At 38.8% G+C, this 27,332-nt stretch overlaps 1 protein-coding gene across 1 annotated transcript; it reads right to left on the bottom strand.

The window, feature by feature from the left end:
- Positions 1-594: 594 nt before the first annotated feature.
- On the bottom strand, positions 595-27,182 carry TRAK2 (trafficking kinesin protein 2). Its single transcript, XM_038142128.1, has 16 exons — positions 27,046-27,182; positions 20,602-20,919; positions 19,447-19,641; positions 14,963-15,033; positions 14,213-14,329; positions 12,848-13,057; positions 11,030-11,108; positions 9,205-9,335; positions 8,928-9,002; positions 8,171-8,308; positions 7,346-7,425; positions 6,435-6,638; positions 6,000-6,298; positions 5,440-5,718; positions 5,113-5,212; positions 595-4,573 (listed from the first exon to the last, which is right to left on the bottom strand). The coding sequence occupies exons 2-16, from the start codon at positions 20,636-20,638 to the stop codon at positions 3,895-3,897; spliced, it is 2,694 nt and encodes an 897-aa protein (XP_037998056.1). The 5' UTR covers positions 20,639-20,919; positions 27,046-27,182; the 3' UTR covers positions 595-3,894.
- Between the last annotated feature and the right edge of the window lie 150 nt (positions 27,183-27,332).

The raw sequence follows: 27,332 nt of genomic DNA, 5'->3' as shown, positions 1-27,332 counted from the left end.
AAATCAGTTGCTCTGGCACAGCTTTGCAGTTGAAGATGTCCAGTTACCCTGTGTTCACTTACCTTGCTGATCTTTGGGTCTTAGTTCTAAGCACAGAAAAAGTCACTAGGTAAGTACCCAGCTCCTTATAACATTTTATATTGCCTTCCTTGGTAAGCATGCACAGAACTGTTTCAATGTCTACTCCCATTTGTCACAAATCTATAGGGCTCACATAACATCAGCTACTGAGATGAAAAAACAACCGTGGTGGTGTTAGCCAGTAATGCAGTGCTAACACTGTAATGCTAGAGGAACACACTAGCTGCTTTAAGAGAGGGGAGGAAAAAAACCCAAAGCACCACCCATGCACAAAACCAGAAAATATGAACAGATTAATTTAAAGTGAGGCTCAACACTTAAATACTGTCTATATCAATTTATTGGCTTCTAAAGCCACCTCTTCTGCAGATACCAACTCACTTCACTAAGCTTGTGTACAGTACAATAATCACTATAAATTTTAGCCACAAAAAAGGCCTGATTATAGGTTTCTTAGAGACCACTGTAGTAGAGAAGATGACATCTGGAACAAACCACAGAAGATCAGCAATATACTGAAAAATGGCATGTTATACATGTTTATTATCAAATTTACATTCCACTATGAAACAACAGTAAGTGCAAAAAGCAGATGGAAAAAAATACCATGAAAATCCCAGACTGTTCAAACACTGTGTGTAATCCCCTCATGTAACAGCCAAATGAAGCCCAAACGCAATTATTTTCCTTCCCTCTCTGTTGCTATTCGACTGCAGTAGATGTTTAACTTTGATCACAGGTATTTTGAGCATGCAGGTATCACTGAGTTTATTAAAAACTAACAGTGAAACTAGAAAACTTTAGGTTTGTGCTTTAAGACAATCGGAATAAGGTAAATACAAGAATTCCCTTCTGTCTCTTGTAACTTGCACAAGCCTGGCAAGTCCTTTCTAGCATCTGTGTTTGACTCAAACCTGCAAGATAACAGAACCCTGCCAAAATGTAATTCTCCATTCCTTCTATGTCTACCTTTACTCAAACCAAAAATCTGGTGCAGGATGTCAGCCAAGCAAGTTTGTCACCTCTCACCTCTCTTACGGGAGACAACGAAAGCCAAATCATTCCTAGAATCATGGTAACTTCTAAAATGTTCTCATAAACATATGTTGTCAAAAAAAGGTTTCTCTTCTAGGTTATGGCACAAAATGGTAAACTTGGAAGAAGTATCAATTTTCCCTGTTACTGCAAGCCAGGCATGTATATCCAAACTGTGCATGACTATCCAAAGGCATAAATGCATGACAGAATTTGAACAACACTGCACCACAGCATCAACCAACTGGGTAAACACACAGAAACACCATGGTATAGAGATTCTTCCATTTTCTTTTTGCCTTATGTTAAGTATCTGATGATAGACCTCAGCTACAGAACAAACCAACCTCTCAACACCCACAGCATTGTTTGAACTGAGCCAATTTATATTGCTGAGCTATGGAATAGGGAGGAAAGTGTCCCCAGCAGACACATGCATTTAATTTATATGCTTGTAGATTAGTTTTACCTGAACCATGGTCTGCCAAAGGAATTCTGCCTTAGCTGATTTGCTACTCTGCTGATCCAGTGGCTGGAGTTATCTTATGAAGCCGGTTAGAAACACAGTGTTGTACCTTCAAAAATTTATCTGTAACTCAGGTATTCCTACAATAAACACATAAAATGGATGGACTTTTGACATGCTACACACTTCTCTGTTGGTACCAAACTTTGTCTAACCTTTTGCTAACTCGTTTCCCTGGAAGTTAGAGATACACAGCAGACATACCCGTCCCAGGCCACTGGAAACCAACATGGCACTCCCTCCTTTCACTCTTACCTTACGTAGCTAGGCAAGACACCATGTGCAGCTAAGTACATACAAACATAAATACTTACATGAAAAAATTAAATATTTTTCACTTAAAAAACAAAATTAACCCGTATATAGTCTTTTAAATAAAATTCACCTTTTGTAAGTGTAAGATTTTGCTTAGAGAGCAAAAGGCAACTCCAGGAGTTCCGGAATATTTCTGTGCGCTGCTGACAGACAAGCTTCTGCTAAGAATCCCTGTGCAAGTTTGAAGTGGTTACTCCTTTTCCTTTTACAAAACAGAAATATCAAAGAGTCATCACAAGATCTAAAGAACTGTAAAATCAGAAAGGCCACATAACAAATTTCCTATAAACAAGGTTAAGAAGCTTTCTTTTCCTGCCCTACTCCATTCACCCCTGCAGCAATGAGGGTGCTGATTATGGAGGATGTGCCTAACAGCAAATGCAAATCGGTGTGATTGCACTGATGCTTCACACCGCACCCCCAGACAGCTGCCAGCTATACCCCACTTACATGGTGACAGGAAAGGCAAACTTTAATGCTTAATCTAATTGGATGGAAACAAATAATTTTATAATGTTGATAGGTACAGTGAAAATTTATATGAAGACTAAGAAGCTGTTTCTATTCAGGTCACTAGCAATGACAACTTTTCCTTAAGTTACACAAAACATCTGTTGTAGATTGTTCACTTATGCTTAGAACCTTGGACAGGAAGGAATCAAAAAAGCAGGATGGGCAGTAATATTTTTATAATTAACACTCAGAAACCAGATTTCTAAAATGAAGTTCTTTTCTGAGTTGGAAAGTCTGCCTCAGCTATGTTCAGAAGCACACTCCCTCACTGATCACTGGATTTCAATATTCATTAAAATGCTACAAAGAACACTAGCTTTTTTCTTCCTGTTTCTATACAGAGACTGGCAAATTTTGCTGTTAATGAAATATCTTAAACAAAATCCTGCTTGAAATGAGAAATAATTGAATGAAAGGCATAAAGTTTACTGGAGAACTCTCAACTATACAGAATGTGTACTTGGCAAGACAAGAGGCAATTTTCTGAACTTCCAACAATTTCCTTGAAGTAAATGCTCTCCATTTAAGTCTTTAAAAAGAAACCCTGAATCAAGCACCAAGGGTTTATTTCCTTTTGCAATCCTGAAACGTGCCTGAGATATTTGTGTGTGAGTGTGTGTGCGCGCACAAAACTATCCTAATTTAAAAAGATGCACACTACACTTTGGAAAGATTTCTTAGCTGGACGTTTTCACCCCAATACACACTTTTCTGCTTCTTAATTCTTATTCATTGCACATTTCTCTCTGTGCTTTGTTCACAAGCTCTGCAAAGAAATTAACTTCTGTTAATACCTCATTAACACAATTGCACTCTTTCAAAATATAAATCCTGTGTTTGTAAACTGAAGTATTACTTTCTTACACAGAGCTAAAGATTCTCTCCCCTGCTTCTCAAAGTGAGGAGGAGTTCAGAAGAGCACAGTTTCTTAAATGGAAAATAAAAAAATGAAAAAAAGTCAAAGTTTTCATATTTGTTTGCTACAGAGAGGAACTTGGGCTGATAATGCTGGTCAGACCTTTTGTTATTTTAATATTATATTTAAATGATGTAGTCCGACTGCAAACAACTAGTAACTACTATGTGTGTATGATGGAAAAAATAAAATGGCTACACATACAGGTTAAAGGGTTAAAACACTGAAAATCTCTACAATAGTCTTCACTTCTGACTATGTTAAGACAAGATGCTGAAGGGGGTCTTGAAATAAAGCTTTGGTTTTACCTTTCTATCTCCCACAAAAACCTTCTTCCTCAAACCCAAGCAATGTTCCTTTGTTCCTTGGTCCCAGCGCTTGTCTCTCCCACATTTTAACATGCACTTGCCTTCTCCAACGCTTCTGTAACACACCTAACAACGCCTGTACTGGATGTTCATCCCTCAAATTATTTACTGTGCTCTAAGTCAAACACCTTTCAGGCCAGTTAGTCTTCCTTTAGTATATCCATTTTTGATGACTGTGTGCAAACAGGAGGTCCCAGTGCTCCAATCATGGCTGGAAGACTCTGGTTTCTTCTCAGTCCTGCCATTAAGTTGCTACCTGCATTTAAAAACCCAGCTGAGTCCTGCCTCTGCAAGCCAGCCTCTGGCCCCTGATTCTTGCCATGGTCCTGTGTTTCAGGGGGCTTGATCACCTTGGCAATGCCCAGCCTCTTCAGTCTGTCCACAAGGTTCATCTTCAGCTGGCCTGCGTCTGGGACGTTACGGCAGGGCTTCAGGCCGTACATTTCCTGCAAAAACGTTTCTGCTGGTCGAGAAGCCAGGAAATTCTCTGAGTGATGCACTCGAGGCTCAAACAGTGGCGGGGAGGGACAAGGTGAATGCGAAGGAGAATTTGGTGGAGTAGAAGGAATGGGAAGAGTTCGGGAGGGTTGCAGCAAAGGCAGCTTTTCTAACATGGGGCTGTCGTAAACCTTGGCAGAGATGCCTCGTTCTTGCAAAAGTTTAGCCAGGCTGCTTGTGCTGCTGAATGTAGTAGTTGAGTCTCTTCTGTTGGTGAGAAATTCTCCAATACTTAGTCGGTAAGGAATGGCTGGAGTGCTCACTACTGGGTTTCCAGTACTGCTGCCAGTATTCCCCAGTGAAAATGGAGCACCCATGGAGCTGAAAGAAAATAAAAATTAAACAGAGAATATACACACATTAGACATTTTTATACCTGCTCTACATTTGCCTTTTAGTATACAGAAGACTCAAGAAAAACCTTAACTATCGCTATCAGCTGTGACAGCTTCAGTACTCAGAGTTATTGTTCTGCAAAGTACCAATGAATTTACCTTCTGTGATCACCTGTACTCTATTAGATTGAATATTAACATAGTTGTCCACTTAATTAAAAAAAAAATACAAACCAGAATCAGAAAATAAATCATCATGGAATATTTTTTTTTCCACAGTAGCTGTATGATACAAGGCAACTGCTGCTTAAGAGTTAAAATTTAATTAAAGTTACCTTAACTTGTTATAACTCTTACTCCAAAGAATTTTAAGTTTTCCTTTGTAATTACAACTATTTTTATTAGTAACATCCTACATGTTGCCTAACTGCCTTAGTATTTTTAAAACTGGTCCATGTATCAAAAGCCAGAAAGTAACTGTTTAATCCCATGCAGCAGCATTCAGGATGTTAGCAGTCCTCATACCTGGGAGTAACTTGAGTGACATCAGATGGGTGAAGGATCCTACAGGTAGTGAAGGTAAAAGTGGAATTTGTTGAAGATAGACACTTCCCTGGATTTGAGGCTGCAATGTGAAGAATTCACATCCATTAAGGGTAAAAATAAAGACATACAAGAATGAATCACAGTTTAAGACAATGTTATTATCACTGCTAATTTCTTGAGTAATTTTTTTTTGAATTAAAGAACAAGAACAGCAAAGACAGCACTACCACACAGTCAAATACTTTCCATAGAGAAAAGGACACTGCTAAATAGACTCAGGAAGAAACACTAACCATGCTTCCTTACCAGTGAGTGGTACTGCTGCTGAAGTAATAGGAGGCAGGAAAATCCCTCCCACTGGCTTTGCCAATGCACATTTCTTTTCCTCTGGGAAGGACTGTTGTGCTTGAAATGTTATACCTCCTTCACCCTCTTCCTCATCATCTTCCTCCAGGTCAGAGATGTGGTGCACAGTGTCATCAGAGAGAGGGGTAAAGCCTTTAGTAACAACACCTGGTCTTGGGTCAAGAATGGTGCCGAGGTTGGGTCGAGCAAGCTGCTGCCAATGAAAAAGGGTCTGAGATCCTGGTGTGACAAAAGAGAAGAGATTCAGAGAGCCATTACCTACTGCTGTATGAAGTTACAAGAATGCATTATAAAACCAAGTGCAGCTGGCTGGTGCTCACACTGTGATCCACACATCCACTGCACGGCAATGCCAAGAAGCAGCCTAACACTGGCATTCAGCCTACCAAATACTACTGCTTCCTGTTACTGTGCATCACACCTAGCTATACACACGATGATTTAGCTGGCAAATATAAAATCCTTTTCTGCTAATGAGAGAAGGAAGATTACCCCCTTACCTTCAATGGGTTTGACAATTTGCAACTTCTCTGGTAGGAGGACACGGAGATTACTAGAGCTGGCAGAGAGATCCGTGAATTCTGAGTTTGTACTTGGGGAAAAAGAGCTTTCTGTTGGTGTACTGCAGCCACTAGCCTCTTCTTTCTGCTCAGCCAGTAAATGCATTTTTCGGTCCCACTCCTCCTCGAAGAACTGCTTCTCACACAGGTAGTTCTGACGACGCAGGGAGAGCCTGTGCAGAGCTGTGACCAGGTCATTGTCTCCAGGCGTTCCCGGCTGGCCAGGACTGTGAGCGTCTCTGTGAGAAACATCAAATAATAACAGGCATTAAGTCCATTAAATTAACTATTTCTCTATTACACAGCAGAAGTCCAGTCTGGGTTTAGTTTTGAATCAATTCTTTTCAGAAGAAGGTAACAGGCTGTGCTTCCTACTTCAAATTCTTCTCAGAGCTGCTCCCTGGGACCATCCGTGCGTGGCTCTCCAAGTGCTGCACGCCAGAGTGGAAGGGCTTTGCTGTCATAACAGCACTCGAGCGATTTGATCCAGGGATTGGCAACGGGGCAGGAAAGGAAGGGGAGCGGCCACGGATGATATTAGCAACCTTGACAGTGTCAAACACTCGTTTCTGTTGATCCCTGTGGAAAAGACAAACAAACAAACCACCAAACGTGGTTTTCAGAAGCAAAAAAGACATAATAAAGAAAAACTTCTGAAAAGCAAAGTTTGAAAAGTCTATGGAGACCCCACTAAAAAGATGTTCAGAAAAACATGATTGCCTAAACCACTCATGAACTCAGGAGATCTACTCTATTAAGTATCAGAATTACCACTCCTTTACCTGAAAGACCTGAACCTCTACTGATAACTGCTTTAGCCTATTCAAAAGTATATATTTTATTTATTTAATTTGTATATTCTTTCAGAAACACAAATTTAGTTTATTACTCCTTGCTCAGAATTATGAGATCCAAGAACAGTCTTCAGGGTTTTGAAAATTGTTATGTATATTTCAGCTATAATGTCATTTGTCCAGCAATTTTTCTATAAGCATTAAAAGGGGTAAAACTAGTACTGTGCATCAGAGAATTTGCATCAAAAAGGCTCAAATAAAGAATGAAGTAACACCCTTTTAGCAATTCCCAGCTTCTTCGCAGAATCAAGTAAGAATAGTAGGTGTCAAAATTGAAAAGACTACCAAATACCACAAACCTTTTTTTATTTACAATGAAAACATTATAGGGGGAATATATGCACTTATGGAGTCACAGAAATCAGTTTCACCTTAATTAATACAAGTCTATGGATAAATATCAAAATAGCACATGGAGATCTGAAAACATACTTTTGCTTGGAGAGAACAGATTCATCAGCCTGACTCAATTCCTTCCGCATTGTCCCTTCAATTTCTGCTGCAATGGAATCCTAGGGAAAAATGGAAACCCTAAGAGTTGACAAATTAGATTCAAGTCTTCCTTCTGACAATTTTAGCAGAAAATATCTGTAAAAATTACTTTTACCAATCAGCATTTATTTGTCCAGTATGAGTATGCTTTGGACAAACCCTTCTGCCTCTGAAGGAAGGGCATGTGGGACAGTTTTCCACCACAACCACACCCATGTGTAACCCGGATGGGTTAGTTTTCATTAGCAACATCTGCTTTTTCTTTATGTACTCAGTATGTTGGTTGCTTTAGTTAAGATACAAATTTTAAGAGCACTTACAAGTGTACATGAGTGATTCTGTACACACAGAGCAACCAATCAAAACCTGAAGAATTCCCTGATATTTTGAGTATGTAGATGTTCTGTTTCTTAAAGAAATACTGTTGAGTTAAAAATTCACACCAACATCAAACAGGACACTAGCACAACTGAGCATAAGCTATAGAACATGCCAATTCCCTTATTAAACAGAAATGGCATATAAAAAGGAAAAATAATTGCAGTGTCACAATATGTCAAGTAAACAGTTAGTTTCCTAACTAATTTCCTAAATTTCTCACAAGTGTACACATTGAAGAATTGAAAAACCAACAGATCAGCTCCTTTGCCTACTACAAAGTAGTTCTGGCTGCAGTTCCTGCAAAGGCTGCTGTGCTCCTAGAGCTGCTCACTGCCAGAGCTGTGTGTGCCAGCTGGTGTGTGCCACGCTAGAGGTGTTGGTTACCACAGGAAATGCTCCACGGGACTGTGTGTGGCAGAGACAAGCGACAGAGCTGGCTCTGCTGCGCAGCAACTTCACTTCTTCCTGGGACTCGTGCAACATCCCCAGGCACTCTGCATTCCGATCTTGAAACTCATGGAGCTGGAAGAGAGGAGAGGCCACCACATGATCTCTTCAGAGAGAAGAGAGAGTGAAATTGAATGAACTCCTACAGTAACCTAGAATGGCTGCTTCGACACTTTAAGATTCTTTCAGCTGCAGGGCACATGCCCACAACTAGAATGGACAACAGTCAGCACAGCACCCGTAGCAGTTTTAGTGACAAAGCACAAAGATTCAACAGAGGAAAAAGTATGATGAAATTCAAAGGAAATTACACTGAAAAAATGCAAATACACTAACTACTGATACAAAAGATGCAAAAAAAAGAGAACTGCCTTAAAATCTAATGAGCCACAGTACTGTTGATACAATCAGTAATATTCACAATAAAGCACTCTTTTTCTCATGACTAAGAACAGTAAGACCTCCCTATTTGAAACAGGCTCCTTGCCTTTTATACTCCTGTGAACCACAAAAATATTTGTGTCAGGTTAAGTAAAATAATTATTCTTTCCCTTCAATCATATGACTTAACACAATGAAAGATTAAAATCCTACATAATTAAAAAGCAGTAGTTCCCACTCTCTCTCTGTTTTCTCTCTCCTGTATCCTATCCCAAACATTTATCTAAATGTATGTTATAGAAGTCTTAAGTACCTCTGCTGTCAGTTGTCTCTGAGCATCTTTGGAGGCTTGTAAGTGAAGTTTCAGCTCCTCCTTCTCAATCACATTCTGAAAGCACAAAAAGATGCTCATCATTTTCTCAGCTGATTTCCCCAAGAGACCGATGCTCTGCCAGACCTTCCTGGAACAGCCACTCTTGCAGTGCAACCCCGTGGCTTGCCAAGTCAATTTTTGCCTGCTGTGAGCACTGGCACACACATGCTGCACAGACACCTGTGCACACATGGACACTTTATCAGCATTCCCTTACTTCTTTGAGTTTATGCTGAAGATCAACAATCTGGGACAAAAGGGATGAGATCTCTTCCTGGTAGCGAATCACCTCCTCACTCTTCTCTGACAACTCCTCTGTTATCCTGGAAATCTGAGCATTTGTTTGCCCTACAAAACACAAAAGGAACTTAGTCAAGACCTTCTCCCACAAAAAAACCCCCAACAAACAACAAAACAACAACAGAACAAACAAAAACAATCCCAAGCCAAACCTAAATCCCAGAAAGGATGAGTGAAAGTCAAGAACAATCTGCAAAACCACCAATTCTCTTAGGAAATCAATTCATAATACATAAGTAGGTGCCTTAGAACACCCATATGGAAAAGACTAACAGTGGGGAGAAGGAGGAAAAAGAGTTAATTTCAAATGCAGGTATAACATATTAAGAACTAAGCATGCAGAATCTGAAATACACATGATCAGTATGTGACATGACCTCAATAAAACAATTTCAAATGACATAACGACTCATGACCAAGGCAGACTTGGAATATGCTAGAAAATTCTGGTTCTGAATTAATCTTGTTATTAACTACCATTGTAAGCAAAGGCATTTTATCAAACCTCGTCAACTGTAACATACACTCTTGATCCTAGTCACTATCTATTCCCCAAAGATCCACTGAATACAATTCCCTGATTCTTTTTTTCCTTTTAGCAAGCACTTAAAGTGAGATGAAAAGCATCTCCAAGAGCTGAAATATGTTTATGCAGCTAGCCTTGTTTGTACACTTGCCCTGAAAGCATTGCAAAGTCATAAGAAAGTCTGATCAATCTTGCATAAAGGTCACACTACAACTTTGGTGCTTGTTGTACCTCACACATTTACTGCAGAACAAGGCTCTGCTTATGAGCTTGAGAGCATTTAAGCTCAGTCAGATACCTTTTTCCTGCAAATGCAAATTTTAAAGCTGTAGGCAACACAGCTTTAGGAGAAGATTTTTTCTGTGAATCTAAATTACCTAGCATACCTACTCATGCCACAGAATTGAATAACAAAGTGCACTCACAGACATTCTCACTGAAGGAAAATAGGAGAGCATTTTGGACTAACTTCTATTTGCAAAAGATGCTTATTTTCTCAGTGGGATCAGAGTAAATTAACCAACTAAGTATCAACTCATAGTATTTTAGGGCCATCTGTAACAAGAAAAATAAAGCAGCAACTCAGTCGTCTTTATGGGGGTTGTAGAGAAAAAAATAATCTTACACATAATTTAACGTTATGCACAAAGGAAGTAGTACATATCAAATGACTACAGATTAAAAAGGTATGTTATGTATTGTTTCAGAATACTTAGCAATACTTAGCATGCATTTATGTTAGAGAGCTGCAATTCTTTGCAAATAAGCAGTCCCCAAAGCAAATACAAACAACTGCTCTGGACAAATTAAGCCACTTGCTAATTTAAATGCTTTGGTTCATAACATATATTCTAAAACTAGTATGTTCATAGTTTTAAGAGTCTATACACTGACTCATTTCAGTGTCAAGTGTGCTGAATATACAAGGAAAATATTTTGTTGATTTTCTAGTGTCTGTAAGCTTCAGTTTAGAAAGTTATGGACATCACCTTTTATATTCATTTTCCCCTTTGAAACATGACACACACACTTTGAATGCCAGAGTGAAACTTAATGAAATACAGAAACAACCTTGCACTTGGGCAAAGGGCAAGACTTCAATGATTTGCATAAATTACTGAAGCCCATTTTTGGATTCAGGATTAACTAAAAAGGTATGGCCACTAGGTATTTCACCTACCATCCTCCCATTGCAAAGTACAGCCTGGATACTCACGGAGTTCTTTGACACAGTCATTGACCAGCTGCTGTTCCTTCTCTTCGTATGTAATGGTTTCTGACTTCAGATGGCAGGCCTATGAGAAAATTATTCATTTATCAATAACAATTTCAGTTTATCTATAATGTTATCAATTTTTACTTCTAAAATTTTTGCAACTGAAGAGTCTCCCATCTCTTTAAAAATTCCATGCAACTGTGTTTTCCGGAATAACCCGTTTCCCAAATTTTACAGGTGTTTCATGTGAAAGACAGACAGACATTAACAAAGTCTGATCTCTTGTCTCTAATAAAAAATATGTAATTTGGTAGGGAAAGTGAACCAAGACAGAAATCAGAAATAAGCAATTTAATTTACTTTGAAAAACTTAAGTAATAAAAAAACCTTGAAAACTGACTGATGTTGGCTAACTCTCTTATGGCACTGAAAAGTTCTTACTAGAACAGCTTTTCTCCATATTCTCAACTTGTCTATTTAGACTAAATTTTCTGGGCCAGAGACTGAGTATCACAACATATCTAAACAATATGAAGCACTCTAGAAGTGCTTCCCACTTCTATTTTGATTGTGAGGATGGTAAAACTAAATTTAGCACAGACAAGTCTTCTATACTCAGGACTGTTTGCCAGTAAGGGAGTCACACTGTAAAACTCAGCAAATGGTTTTAAAGATTATCCCAGCAAACAGCACATTGACACAAGCGCAGGCAAATATACCACATGAAAAGAAATATAAAAGCAAATAGAGGCTCATTGTAATTGAGGCTATTTCAGTTCACTGAAGGTTATGTTATACCACAGAATGATTGAGACCTGGCTGTTTGTAAACTTGTGCAATCATATACTTAGGAGCAAAATAAAGGCAATCTGATCTTCTCCTTCTTATCCTACAGCATTACTAATGTATCTGGTTGGTCTTCTTCTTTTAGGAAGAATTTGCATCTCAAGCTGAGTATTTTGGAGACAAAACAAGGGCAGAAGTGTATTTTATTGACATTAAAGGAATCTAGTGTAGTGCTGGTATAACAAGCTTATATTAGGAAAAGCTCACATAAAAAAAAAAAATCAAAACACCACACACACACACACACAAAATAAACAATCCTCACTTTTTTTTTTACAAACAACACCCCCTTTTCTTAAAGGCAACAAAAATAATGCAGTTTTAAACAATGTCCTGTTTTAAAAGTTCCACTCTTCACTACTGAAGGAAAGGCACTGCATCCCTTGACTCCAATGCTTGGAACCTTTGCTGTTGGTCCCATTTTATAGCCATTTTTTTGTCTGGCCATTTAGTCTCTATCCTTTTAATGGCACATCTAGTGCCACTCAAGTTTTCTCTCTTTACATGAGAGACCAGTTAAAACAGAGAAACTAATCACATAGTCACAACTAAGCGTGTCTTTAAAATAATTTAAGTGGAAGCTTATTTAACCCTTAAATACCTTCTGACAAAAACAATGGCAACAGAATGCAATTCCCCAAATACTCCTGTTCATTGCAGTCAGATTTATGTCAAAACAAACTGCATGAGCTTGAGGGCCTGATGTGTCCAAGTACTTTTGCTGGGTGCTTACATATCTTCCCATGCTTTTTCATGTACCACAACTGCACTGAGAACAGACTGCCAAAGAACTCTGGAGATAATGAGGAATGAAGGAAACAGAAGGATGTGGGCGTGGAGTGAAAGTGCTCAGGAATGATTTGCATACAGTGACACAAACCAGCCACGTGCTTCAAGAGAAACTCTGCTGCTGGATTTTGAACACCCTGATTATTTGTTTCACACTCAGCACGTGCCATCAGTCGGATGTACCTTGGATCGCAGAGCCAGGTTCTCCTCCTCCAGCTCTCGCAGTTTATCCTGCAGGACATCCAGCTGCAATGGGTCGTGGCAGACAGTGAAAGACTCGTTGAAACGCAGTGGTGTGGAACAGCTGGAGTCCGTCTCACTCTCCTCAGAAGCGATGGAAACGATACGCAGCAGGTCATCCTTCTTCGACAACTCATGCTGCAGCTGGTTAACCTAGACAGGTGAAGATCACCACCATGTGAAGTACACTTTACATACACAATATCATACTGTATTATTTATGCAGCCTCTAGAACATCACTGCTCCTGAAAAGCTCACACCTCCATTTATTTACAGGAAGTTCGCAAAATCATAATTTTACCACTGCAAGGGAGACCAAAAATTCAAGACACCACAAAAATTAACAACAGAACCTACTTTTAAAATAGTTTACTGCAAAATCATTTTCCAGCTGCCTTGATACATTACTTCATTTTAACATGCTAGCTATCGTTTTGATTATGACCATTACTCAGAATTGTTGAGTTCCTGAAGAAAAGGACCTGAGAGACAACTATTTACATGTACAGAGTGGTACCTTCCAGTCTGCACACTAGATGAGCTGTACGACAATTAAAACAAAAGAAGAGATAGATCTCATTTAGATACAATCTATTTTGCTTATCTACATTTTTAATATGAATACCTAAGTTCATGCAGTCCTACAGCTGATTATGAGTACATCCTTGTTATCAGGATACTGTTTAATACAAGCAGCTGAATCCATTTCACTGTAGCTTACACTACATCTGTTGACCACAGGGTTATTTGTCAATTATTTAACTATTTTTTTAAGAAGAAAACAACAAGAAAAGGTTAGATCAAGAATTTGTGCTTACAGGAAGAGATGGAGTGATGATCTTGATCAAAATTCACTTTTCATTACACTTTATTTATTCATTTACTCCTAGTGTAAGCACCCCATTAACAAGCTCACTCTGTTTCCTCACCTGTGAAGTTATGTAGCAGCTCATGTCAGATACCAATCTCTTATTTTGACTTATATTAGCCCAATTTTAGTTTAACAGTGGGAAATCAGATTTATGGTCTGATATACCCTAATGATATCTAAAATTCTCAAAATTTCTCAGTAATTACAATATGTTGTCTTCATATTCAATTCCTGGACTGCAAAAAGTGATTAAACAATGATTAGGAGAATGACATCTAAGCACACTTCTGTAGTCCAAGAGCATCAATCACCCCAAAATGATATATTTCTTTTAATCCTCTTACCATCACCATAAATGGAAAAAAAAAAAAGAGAGAAAAAAATGGGAAAAAAAACCCTAAATAAAGGAAAAGAGGAAAGAAAAGCAAGCACTTACTCTGTCTAGAGTTTGTCCTAACTGTTCTTCCAGTGCTTCATTCTGCTCCATCAACAGGTGGTTTCGCTTAAGGAGGGCTTGTCCAATTCGCGCTGCCAGTTCCAGGTCTCGATCTTTCTGCTCACAAAATGAGAAAAAAATGTTTCCTTTTGATCATGTAAGGTTTAAATTCAGAGTAGCTTTAGATTCTCCTAGATATTGCTCAATGCATTAGCACTCTGAGATCCCCCTTCACTCTCAAATGGATCAACACTGTTAGAAAATTATTAATGCTTCACCACTTGAATCCAGAACTCATCCACAACTGTGCTTTTTGATACAGCATATTCTTTTCCCCAGCCATTTGCAGTAACAGGAGGGGAAAGCACCAAACCTGGGGACAGTTTTGGGTTTTGTGCTGAGTACAAAGATTATGTGAGCTGTGTCACATTAAAAAAAAAAAAAAAAAAATCACACTTAGGCCTGTGGCCTTCCCAGTGACACTTTTTCCAGAACAGACTGCTCAGCTTAAACAACGGTGAAAGGGTAGAAGCACAGGAGCACCAGGAAATCAGAAGAAAGCTGCTTCCCATAGTTTTGTTACATTTTGTTTCTGAGGTGGTGCAAGCAAATGGGCAGCTTCTCACTACCCATGTGTTTGATAAGCAGCTCTTGAAGATAATTGAATCAAATGGTCAGCAGCTGAATAAAAGCCTCCCTCAAACACATTCCCTCAACTGCATTAACACAGCGTGACAGAGACAAGCATACCTCAGCTAGCAGACGTTTGACCATGTCAGCTTCACTGTAGTCCTTCTGCTCCACATTATCTGTGCCAAGAACTGAAGAGAGACAAAAATGCTTATTTTATTGAAGGAAAGACAAGAAGATTGTGGGAAGTGGGAGAGCTGAACTCAGAGGATGTTGCTCATATACAAATAAAGTACTTGGTTGACGAAGTTAGCAGAGGCTATGAAAATGCATCTTCAACTTCAGAAATGTGAAACAATACTCATTTGGGAGACTGATAAATGAGATCTTGAACATTTGCACCTTTCAGCAATGTTAACTAAGACTTGAGGTGCTCACACATCTTTCAAATTTAGAAAAACTCCTAAGAGCAACTTTCTGAATACAGCTAAGCAACTGAATCCTCCAGCCAGCTGGGGAGAGAAGGAGTTTATTGGAGAATATCCAAATACAGTTAAAACACATACTTTTAACCCTGAAGCAAAATTCCCACTAGGCTGTGTGACAGCTGTATGCAGGAAGTATGGAGACCCCTGAGACAAGTCATGAAAATGCATTTATTAAGGGCTTGACCATCTTAGAAACAATTAAGAAGAAATGAGATTATGTATGTCTGGGTTTTAGATGCAGCAGTAAATGCTATCTTAGTAATCAAGTGACTCCAAGGTTTGAAGAGTTTGTAAAACTATTAAATTGAGAAACAGTAGGATTGGAAAAAAAGGACTGAGTGAGGAATAAGCAAAGCATGAAGAATTTGTGACACCTCTGAACAAAACACGGTGCTAGAACTGCAAAGCACTGGTCTGCTCTAGTTCATGTCCTGATAAAAAGATGGTAGTAACAAAGGCATCTTAATTACCTTGTGCAAATTTGTGAGATCCATCCAAGGAGGAGGAAGGAAGTTCAATAAGAGCTAGAGTGACAGATAATGAAAGACATGGAGGGGGAAAAGAGAACAAAGAAGAGAAAGAATTAAAATGTAAGGAAATAGGTAATTTTCTGCCATGCATCTACCACAATCAAAAAATAAATGCATGTGCAAACAGTTTTTTTCACCATTAACACTTTCTAAGGCCTTTTAGGAAACCATTTACATGTAATTTTCTTCAGAAGCAGAATTATACATCTATCAGGTGATGAATGTTTGTGTAAAGCTTAACAGCAATTAGCTATTTTTGCTTTATGAAGTCAAGATCATTAAAGTGAAGAAGGCAGCAATATAAATTTAGGAATTACAAGAAGTACCAGCTTCAACTGAATGTTTAACTTAACCTGTTTCAAAATTAATTCCATCACCACTGAACTGGAAAATGAGATTACTATAGATTTGATCTCAATATCTCCTTCACTCTTTCACCTTGTTTAAATCTCATTCTTACTCTGAATACACAGTGGTATTGATTATCAGTTCTTTTCTTTGTTTTGTTGAGGACTGCAGACTCAGTTATGAGATAGTAAAGTGCCAAGCTAAAGTGCACACTAACTTTATTTACATATGATATATAAGCTGTCTATACCCTTTACATACATAATGCCCACAATTAACCTTTTAAAGCATAACACTACAGCTACACAAAGATCAAAACCAAGTTGCATTTTAGTAACAACAGGAACTTTTTGTAATTTTGAAAGAGAGGAGAACAGGAAGAACAACACAGAAGGAGAAGTTTTACCGTTTCTCTAAAAGCTTAAAAGAAAAATATATCAAAGTAACAAACCAAATGCTTTTCATCAAGTAGATCAGTAAGCATAAAAACCCAACACATGCGGGAGCTTTGAACTTATAGCACTGTCCCTTACTAATTGTACTTCTAAGCGGGGAAAAAATAGAAACTCTATACTAAATGTAAAGTACGTATCTATCAGTAGCATAAACTGCATCTGGACGACAATTTTACTGTACTACTTGGTTGCTGATACTGGCTGCTGAAAGGAGGACTCCAAACTCATCTAGCTTATTAGAATTTGGAAAATTAATTGCACATACATAACTAAGTTACAGCCATTACAGGCAGAATATTATAGTCAGTTCTCCCGTGGTAACTGTTCTTAGCAGGTGATTTCAAGTTTTAAGTTTCTATCCAGTCCCTCTAATAAAAATTTACACTAATTCTATATTAATCCCAAGGTTACTCAGGAAGGTAAGTTCCTAAAATCAAGAGCAAATATCTTTACTCCGATACCTAAAATCACAGAACCAACAGCTTTAAAACTTAGCTCTATATAAATTTCTGTGTTTTCTCTCAGTACAGGATCAAAACTATACACAGTTTATTAGAATTCTCTCTTGAGAACATATGCATGTGCAATACTCACCTTGCCAAGTGAAAGTTGCAAGCAACTCTTCATTTTGGTTAAAATTTTTGTCATGTTGTGCCATGACCCTTTATTCACACATACAAAGTAGTTCCAAAGAGAGATCTTTCGTAATTCAGGATTTCTTATGCTAGCACAGTTGAAGCAGAAAATATTCTTCCACCTCACTGAAAACATTGCCAGTGTAAACCCAACTGACTGACCTTCTTATAGGCAGCAGCAGCCATAAAAAGAGGAGGAGCTCAAGTGCAGTAACTACTGTGTTGTTTTAGGGCTTTTTTCTCAACTACAAATTCACTCAGACCATATATTTGGCATTCTCTCTTGGAAAAAGTTATAAAAATGTTTCCATACATATACAGGGGGAGGAAGATACACAGCTAAAATCCCATGTCATGCTTCATGTCACATTTATTCCCAATTCCAGGCAACAAAGAAAGGTTAAAATTTCACCTAACAAGTTATTCAACAGTAATTATAACTAGAATTTGATTTATGTCTGTATTTGTCTGTCTGGGACTCTCCCACTATGTCCCTGTAGGTTACTAGTCTCAAAAAAGCTACTATGATTTCAAGTGTAACCAATGTCTGGACAATTTCTAGGCAAAACATAAACCATATTTATCTTGAGTTTACATGATACAGCAGTTACAAAAGTGTTCTTAAATGATACAAGAATTAGTTTTATATGTAATTCTTAACAGCTATCTTTTAATTCAATTTCAGTATTTGTTACAAGAAAACAATTATAGCTTAAAAAAAACGCTTAAAAACTCCTACAAGCAGTTCACTGTTTTCACAGGACACCTTCTCTATTCGAACAGAACTTCCCTCTGGGAGAAACAGGAAGACTGCCCTTTCTGCAATGCCTTGACAGCCAAATAATACACAACTGGCTTCATGAAACCTTTGTTGATAAAACCCCTCCCTCTCCCTGCGGGCTGAAAATGCAAGCTCACCCTGACTGAAGGTCCTCTGGAGCCCTGCGTTTCGTCACGCAGGTGAGGCGCTGAGCCGAAAGCTCTGGCAGAGCTGCGTTTCATGTCAGGCGCAGATAGACTCTGATCCCACCTCTTCATAATCAACACTCAGAGACAAGTACACACCCCACCAAGCACACAACTGCTTCCAGTGAACTACAAAAGCATTCACTCAACTATAAAATCATTTATGCTTGCAATACTAGTATCAGAAACAGTCTGAGCAATAAACATTAAGAGGCTTTCCAATTATTTTCCACAGTTAAGAGTTCAAAGCCTTCAAGTTCAACTCGTAACAAGGTCACTCTGAATTGTTGAGTACTGCAGTCTTGGGAGGTGATATTTTAATCTTTGTTATTCCTTTGCTATGCACCCTTGGGAAGTTTAAACTACAAAGAACAATGACAAAAAAGCCCCGTTTAGAGGTGGCATGTCCAAGGAAGAGGTAATCATTACAGATTGTATATAAATAATGAGTTCACTCTTCTCTGTGGTTTGTTCCAATAGTTCCAATATATGGAGGAAACAGGACTTCCATTTCTCTGAAGAGATTACAATGCATTCTCTTCACAAGAAAACACTTAGAAACTACAGGCAATTAAGTGTTCAATTATTTTGGCAACTTTCTATTCATTTGCTTTTTAACATATTGCAGGTTTCTTCATGTGACTGAAGCTGTCCATTTTCCTCTTTATCATTTGATAGGTTTAGGAGTAAGTTACTTAGTATTTTCAGAACTGGAAGGCAGTGATCAACATTGATCTATTACCCACCTATCTGCCATTCATTCCTTTTCTATCTCCAGAAGAAACCACTGACAGCTCTTCACAAACACTACTGACACAAAACATCAGGGGAACACCACCAAATCAACAACAGCACTGTCAACATTCCTGAAAACAGAACTGCTTCACACTCATACCCCTTGTATGAGGTATACATCTCTTCTAGCAGTTCTAGGTTCCTGCCTCTTTTTCACTATCACATGTTCCCATTCTTACTTCAGTGTGTAATCTGATGATCAGGCAGTCATTAAACATCCTAAGTCAGCTGTTAGAACTGCAGTATGAACCACAAGCATGTTCCCTGAAATCAGCCTTTTCTTCCACCTGCCCAAAGTTCTCCAGATTTGACCATTTCCTAATATTAATACTAACTGTGTACGTAGACTTTTATCTTCAATATTTGGGGAAATAACTACTGACTCACTCATGTAACGGAAGGAGTCCTCCTCACGAGCTGGAGAAGCCACCTCCGGCAGCCGGCCACGGCAAGCCATGGGCTGAATCCAGTCTGGATTCTCATACAGGTACAGAGAGTCCACCCGTAACTTGTAATCTGGCAACTGTTCTTCCAGCATGCCCACCAACTCCACCTCAGGAAGGTCCTCATTGGAGCACCCATCTGAAAGAGAGTAAATGCCAGCAATAGTGCATTGTTAAATATATGTAAAATTTAATAGTGTTGCTACAGTACATACATTTTATGTACTATAAAATACTTCATAAGTCTTTGGTAGATTTGGAAATAATTATTCTGTACCAGACAAAATACCAGAATCCTTACTGAATCACTGCTTGATTTATACTGCAATACTTGTAAGTTCCTCACCCCCAGCCGATCCCAAAACTTCCTGAAAAGGTGATATACTGTGTCCCTCCAACTTCCTGAATATAATGTATGCAATGAGTTTGAATTTCTATCATTGCCTCTTCATTGAGCTAAAACACAAACCTACATTTTACCAGCTAAAGTCTCATTGATTTTTCATAATTGTTACACTTCCCTTTTCTGAAGGCAATTCACATTTTTCTTGTTCCTCTGTCTTATGCATTGGTTTGATAATGGACATAGATGTAAACAATCTTAAAAGTAAGTAAAATCAACTGAATACTGCTTTGAAATCAGGGAACAAGCATAAAATTTCATTATCATCCTTATGGAATCACACTCTGAGAAACATTATACTAAACCCCCTGCAATCAAAGTTTAGCTCTTCCTATGTTGTGCGGGTCCCTTAATCTCTTCACAATTGCAAAAAAAAACCCCACATTAATACTAAATTGGTAAAATATCAATGTTATGCAATGATTATCTTTGCAAGATTTCCATTCAGGATGAATACCATCGGCAGTGTCTTTCAATGGAAAAAGCACCAATGTTTACTATTGACAGAAGGAATTTTACAAACAGTATTTTACAGTGCACAGTGACTTTACAAGTGAGTCTAATGTCACTGGTTTTGTCCTCTGCAATATCACATAAGCAGTACAAAGAATGTGAAACGTAAGGTTGCCTTCAAGGTTGGTGCTTTATGACATGTTAGGCACATTCAAGATTTGTAATAGTAATTCTTCTACTTACCAGGGATGCTGTCCAAGCCCCTGGGATCAAAACTCATGAGTCCTTCCTTCACAGTTCACTTCCTTGGAAAGAGCATTCTGTAATCAAGCTGTGCACCATTCCTTTATTGCTTTGGTAAAAAGATGGCTTTGGTTTAGAGACAGAGTAAGTGAGAGCCATCAAGCCACACAGACTCACAAATCTGGCATCAACTCACTTCTGTAGGCAGGTTCATACTCCAGATCTACTGCCATCTTAGGACATGCCTATTTCATCTGGGCTACTGATCAGCAGAAGTATTTCATGTAAGCTTCACCAGCTTCTCAGCTCACCCATCACCTAAATATAAAACAAAGAGAATGCCAAGGTTTAACAGATTTCACTCTTTAAAGGGGGAGACAGGTAAATTGGTGTGACTTTGTCTCTTTCAGTCTGAATTGCCCCTCTGTAGTATAATTAATTATTAAAAAAAAAAAAAGGGAAACAAGCATTTTATTTCCAGTTTACACAGTAGATGTAAAAGGTAGCATTAAAATATGTTTTCTCCCTGCAGACATCACACCTTAAACATGGACTTGGTCAAATATCTCTTTGTCTGTACTATTCATCTTCTTTCATATAATATTTAGTGTATTCAGGTCATTCACTGAAATGAGGCATTTCCTTTTTATGCTAACAGACAGCAGCTCAAACTAAACAGAGATTTTCTTCAGGTCACTACATTTATTTAAAGTGATGGATTTTAAAGGCAGAATTTTAAAAACATCACCCTTAACATTTCTATTGTTAAAAAATTTAAGTTTTACACAACCGTTTGCTTGAGTCTCTTTTCCTTTAGGAGTCTGTTAATTAAAAACTGGACCTATCAGAAATTTACTTTTTGGATTGTGATAAAATTTGTGTTTTCTCTTCAGCAGGGACTCAGGTAAACCAGACAATGAAACTACTGTGACTGATTCAGATAAGCTATCAGAAGAGTTCAATGAAGTAAAAATAAACTTTTCCTTTGCCAAGACTGATTAATCATCTTCCATATGAAACAGTAGTTCTAGATGACAGAAAGATATAAAATTAAAGAGAAAACAAGTCTCCTTTTCCCTCCTCTGGCATTCAGTTAACATAAAATTCTCTTTAAAGCCTTCATTAATTTAAAATTTGCTCTTAACAGTTTCCCCAAGATCTCCAATCATCAAGCACAACAATCAGAGGTTTGTTTTGCTGTCTGTAGCAACCTCTTATTTGACAAGATTAAAATGGACAGTGCAGGAGCTTTTTAAAGGAAGCCTGGAGCCTGCCAGTTCATCTGGTCGTAGACTTTGGCAGGAGATCAAAAAAGAACTTTCTTCCATTAAGGTCAGCTCATACTTGCGTGCAGTATCCTCTTGTTTTGTCATTCATTTCTTTATGAATGTAGCCTGCTTATCAGTTGTAATTATTATTCATGTTAAACACTTAATAAAAAAGAAAAACTTGAGATTTCAGAAACATTTTCTATCTGAATGTATAGATGTTTCTAGCACTTTTAAAAAATTTTCTAGAGGCTGTTTTTTAAATGGATTGCTGAAAAGCATGAACTATACACATCCCCTTCTCTAAAACAACTTAATACAGAATAATAAAAGACATTTAAGGTGACTGCTGTAGATCCACACATGCAAATGACTTTATTTTGTAATAAGAAGAGTCACTATACAGCTAGACAAATTCAGCAGCATAGGACAGTTTCTTCACAACTCTAACTCAGTCTTTTTCCTTTGAGCTTTAAAAATGTAAAAATGAATGCTGCTACTTCTCAAGATTGGTTTTAATCTCTCTTCTAAGTGCAAAGCAGAAGACTTATTTGTAGCAGGTCAATCTCAGTTCAGCCAAAGGGAGGGGGGGAAGGTGATTTGGCTAAATGTTTTCTAGAGCACCAGGCCAACACCAAGCTATTGAATTGAAAGAGCAAACTCATTTGTAAAATCTTTGAGAAGTTTACTACAAAAGCAAACAACATCAAAGTTAATGCTTGCATTTCCAGTGCTTCTCATAGCTTTAGTTCCCTGTACCATGGGGCAACTTCTGTAGAAATTCAAGCACTGGGCACTTCCACTCTGAAAGTGACTCCATGACCTTTCTACAGTGCAGCTATAAAACTATTTCCTATCTGCAGATTCCTCCTGCAAGTCAAAACTCTGATTAAATACATTTAAATAAACCCAATAAAATTTATAATGTGGCTTTAAAATATATGACCATGCTATAAAAAGATGGACTAGAAATTAAAATTGTTAAATTGCACAGAAAGACATGTCCAAAAGAGAAGCTAGAAAACTTTCTCATGTATTGATTTAAATCTTTATTTATAAAGATTATTTCTACTCTCAATTTACTATATTCATTCTACACTGATCTACATCTTACCAGTTTTGTTCTCCTACTCCCTCATAGGCCAATTTCCCATTGATATTCATGTCTTTTACTAATAGGTTAATTGAACATGGGAAAAACAAGGGAAATTCAAATACTGGAGAATAACCCATATGCAGGGGTGGTGCTCTCAGAAGGCTTTCTTCAAGGAAGGTTCATGAGAGACGAAAATATCAGACAACATTTTACATACATACCCATCTCAATCTTCGTGTTTCTGTACTCTCTAGATTAAATTTTACTCCCCAATGTGTGCCTCACATTTCAGCTATCATTTGGCTCCAAACAGTGAGCAAAAACCTGGGGTACATACAGCACAGTTCTTGTAGAAGTCAAAACTATTCCTGCACCTTGTGAATTGGCCCTAGAGAATCCAAGTTGCTCTAAAGAGATTTTATTTTCCACTGAGTTAATTTCCACTAAATTTCCACTTTATTATTCACTGAATTTTCCTTCAGTGAGTCAGAAGACTCTAGTGAAGATTAACTTGAAAAAGCAATACTGACTACAGTCTTAGAAAAAGATAATAAAGTTATAAATCACTGAAAATTGTTCTTGTCTTTGTAAGTACCACTTGGAGCAATTTCAGATGGATGCAGAAAGGGTTGGGGCACCTCAAGACAGAATATAATTCTGAAGACATTCTACCACTAGAGAAACTCTAATTCAAATCTGAATTATGAGAAAGGTGAGGGAGTTGCTTTACAACTGGAAACCACAGGAATATGTGTTATTCCTTTGTGCACAAAGTTAAAAACATATACAAAATATTGGCATCTATACTGACAATATCCAAACTTCAACATAAATAAGCTGTTATTCCTGCTATTTTTCATTTGTTGAGAGCAGCTGACTCCTCACAAGTACTTGGAAAGACTAAATTAGGTCTGCTTCTCTGTACAATTCCAGGATGCATGACATTAGGCCACAAGTAACACAAACAAAATCTTAACAAAGAAGATTCTAACAACAAAGAAGATTCTAACTTGATTAAGAGAGAAGACAACATCCATTTTCCAAAAGCAAGCCAAATAAATGAGCGTACTATTCTCAGATGCCAGATTTTAGTGCCATGTAAGTATGCAATTAAAAAAATTGTATCAAGTCATTAACACAGTACTTTTTCCATTGCTAAAATTGGAATGCTGTCAAGCCAGCTAATAGCAATCAACATATTCTGCATCTCAAGGTTAATGAAACAGTTCTATTCTTATAGCAAACATGGCCACACTGAATTGCTGCCAAAACATTCCTGGGACCAGTGCTCAGACGCAGAGGCCAAATTTTTCAACACCATCCAGTGGGAGATGAAGGACAAAGGATTATCAACTGAAAACCAAATCTATGTGAACACAAACATTGCCTATCACAATTAACATTTGCTGTGTGCCTAACACCTGTTATTTTCAGCCAATACTACCCCTACAGAAATCTATTTAGCGCTTGTGTTACTCTCATGTAAGGAAAAAACTATTTAAGAGTATGCCAGTGTAATCCTAAAACCAACTGCAATAACATTAACAACCCTGCAACAGACTTTCAAAAAAATGGTATAAGAAGAAAAAAAAGCTATAAAAAATGGTATAAGAAGAAATTAGGAAAACAAACAAAATAACCCTGCCCCCATCTTCTGGATTGTTTTTGTTTTGGGATGAGGGAAAGGCTTCAGAGGGGAAGCTGGAGAACACCTCTTGGAGAATGATGAATTGTCACCCTGATTTTCTAAGACTTTGCTAAGCCTTCTGATGTTTGCATTCTTGTAACAAACTTTCTCACACACAGTTCTGTAAACAACTTATGTTTTGCATTCTTTCATAGAGGAGGAGAGAACTGATGGACTCTTGGTCTGTCCAGTGTCATTGGAGAGGTGGCACTGTCACCCTCCAATCCACTGTCACTTTTGGAAAACTATAAATGTTAGAGTCAGAAAATAAAGGTCCCTCTTTTTGTTCACCTGGAGAGCAGCAGTGTCCGTGTCGTCTTTTCGTGTCGTATTGCGACAATGAATCACATGGGGATCATGAAGCCGGCCACAACACTCCCTCATCCTATTTTATCTACAGTTCTCCTTGTCTGTCATTTGTAACAGCTTATGCTCTCGGAAGTGGCAACACTACCTGTTAAATACATGTATATGTGCTCTATGTACATGTACACGTGCACACTGTTGAATACCACAGCTTGACAGTTAAGATTTACTTAAGTCCTACTCATTTTGAGGTTGTCTATATTACCCTTAGTACAATGTAAAAACAGCAAATGCCTAATTGAAGTCTCCCTTAGTCCGAAACTATGAGTGTTGCCTACACTAAAGACACATGCTATGCTTTATTAATTCCTAAATTTTTTATGTAAATGCACAATCAAAACATTACATATGCATCTTTCCTCGCAAATTTTCTTTTTTCAGAAGAAATTATGTATATATGTAGTTATATTATGATCTCAAAGGAATCAAGAATTATCATGAATTGCTTATTTGTTTGTTAGAGTATAAAATACAATAAATGCTCTTGAGGCATTCTGCTAATGCCTCATTCTGCTAAGTTTTCTGCAACTATTTCATTATAAAGGTTATAATCAGCTTCTTTTAAAACTCAAGCTTGTTTTGTATAAAGTATACTTGAAGAGAGCTTGAATAACACTTAACTGAAATCACTAACACTTTCAGTTGATGCATGGCTGACCACCCAAAAAAGTAGTTTCAGTTCCTTGACCTACACCCCAGCCAATGCTCAGCATTTTAAGTCATAATTCTGTATTAGACTTAACCAAACTGATCTATGTGACTCAGTCACCAGAATATCACTAGCAATCAAACCAGAAAAAGGATGTCTTCTTTTTTGTAGCCGTATCTGTGAAAATGCTCTATTTGTGTCTTCTTGGAAAACTAATCAACAAATCACAATTACCATTCCTGAAAGACAGCACTTCTACTACACAATATTAATTCCAGAAGCCCGCTATTAGAGGCAAACCACCATCAGGAAAGTCTGTGGTTTTCCAATGCTATACAAACTACACTTTCAGATACTCATAACAGAAATTCAATAAACAGATACAGCTCTAATAATCACACTGCCACTAGAGTGGAAAAATTTCAGGCACTGGAAAACAATTTTTTTTTCAATTTCACTTAAGTGTCAGAAGTGTAATTAAAAAGATGTTCTGCCTATTTTTACTAAGAGCTACATCTTTTGAAAGAACACGAATATCCAAAAACAAACCTACAATCAACTGTTGCTTTCTAATGTTGCCTTAAGTTATTTATTAGTATATCAAATATCTGCATCAAACTGTCATATTCAGTCAACAGTAACTGTGAACATAACCAAGAAATAGGCACCTATGCAACAGACGAAGACTGCATTAAAGATAAAAATATGAGCACGCCACTCTACATACATTTCTCCACTAGCGTGGACGACAGACTAAATGACACTTACTGACAGATATTGGTACTCCAGTTTAATCAGCTGATGAAAATGTAACAATGTGATTAAGAAGTTGCTGGCAGCCAAAATTTCCTTGCCTTCAATACACAAGCAAGACAACAACTAAGACGCCACCGAGGGCTGCCTCGTGTTCACGGTGACATGACCCTCCAGGGAGCCCGCTCGGTGATGGGCACCCCGGGCCGCTGAAGGTCACCCCGGCACCGCCTGCGGGCACCGCCGCCCCGCTTACACTGAATAGACGGAGCTCAACACAGCGCTACGTTACATTAAAGCATCCCCACTGCCAAAAGAGTCCTGTCAGCTGCCAACCCGGACAGGCGCCGGAATTCCTTCTCCGCCCGGGACCGCGGGGCCAGCCCCGGATACCGCCTCACGCTCGGGCCCCGCGCTCCGACCCCAACCAGCCGCAGGAAAGCCGCCGCACGCCCGGCGCGGCCCGCTGTACCTTCCAGCCCGGGTGGTGCCGCGGCCCGACGGGGAACAGCCCCAGGGGCGAGAGGCGGGAGGGTTAATCCCTGCAGCGGTGTGAGGCACGGAGCGCGCCGCTCGCCCGTGAGGCGGCCGAGCAGCGCCGGCCCGGCGCCGAGCGCTCGCTTACCCGGCCCACGCTGAGCTCCCTCCAGCGCCGTTCCTCCCCGCCGCAGCCCCGCAGGCAACACAGCGGCGACTGAGGAAGGGCCCCGATGGCTTCCGCTCGGCTCCCGCCCAGAACTACAGCCCCCGGCGGGCCGCTGCCAGTGACGAGCCCCACAATGCGCCGGGCCGCGTGGTGCGGGCGGCCCCCGCCGCTGGACCCGGCGGGGCCGGGAGCGGGGCGGGGTTCTGGCGGGAGGCGCGGTGGCGGCGCCGGCCCCCGGCCCTGACTCCGCCGGCGGCGGGCAGGAA

This window comes from Motacilla alba, chromosome 7, assembly GCF_015832195.1.
Source record: "Motacilla alba alba isolate MOTALB_02 chromosome 7, Motacilla_alba_V1.0_pri, whole genome shotgun sequence".
In the NCBI taxonomy this organism is placed as follows: Eukaryota; Metazoa; Chordata; class Aves; order Passeriformes; family Motacillidae; genus Motacilla; species Motacilla alba.
Note: the sequence above shows the minus strand (reverse complement) of the source record. Positions and strands in the feature narration are given on the sequence as shown.

Coding starts and splice junctions, on each gene's coding strand:
- TRAK2 (XM_038142128.1), bottom strand. CDS start 20,638: ATGAGTTTTGATCCCAGGGGCTTGGACAGCATCCCTG. Junction 11,109..12,847: donor ACCTGGCTCTGCGATCCAAG/GTACATCCGACT, acceptor ATTTTCTCATAG/GCCTGCCATCTGAAGTCAGA. Junction 5,719..5,999: donor AATTGTCAAACCCATTGAAG/GTAAGGGGGTAA, acceptor TTGTCACACCAG/GATCTCAGACCCTTTTTCAT.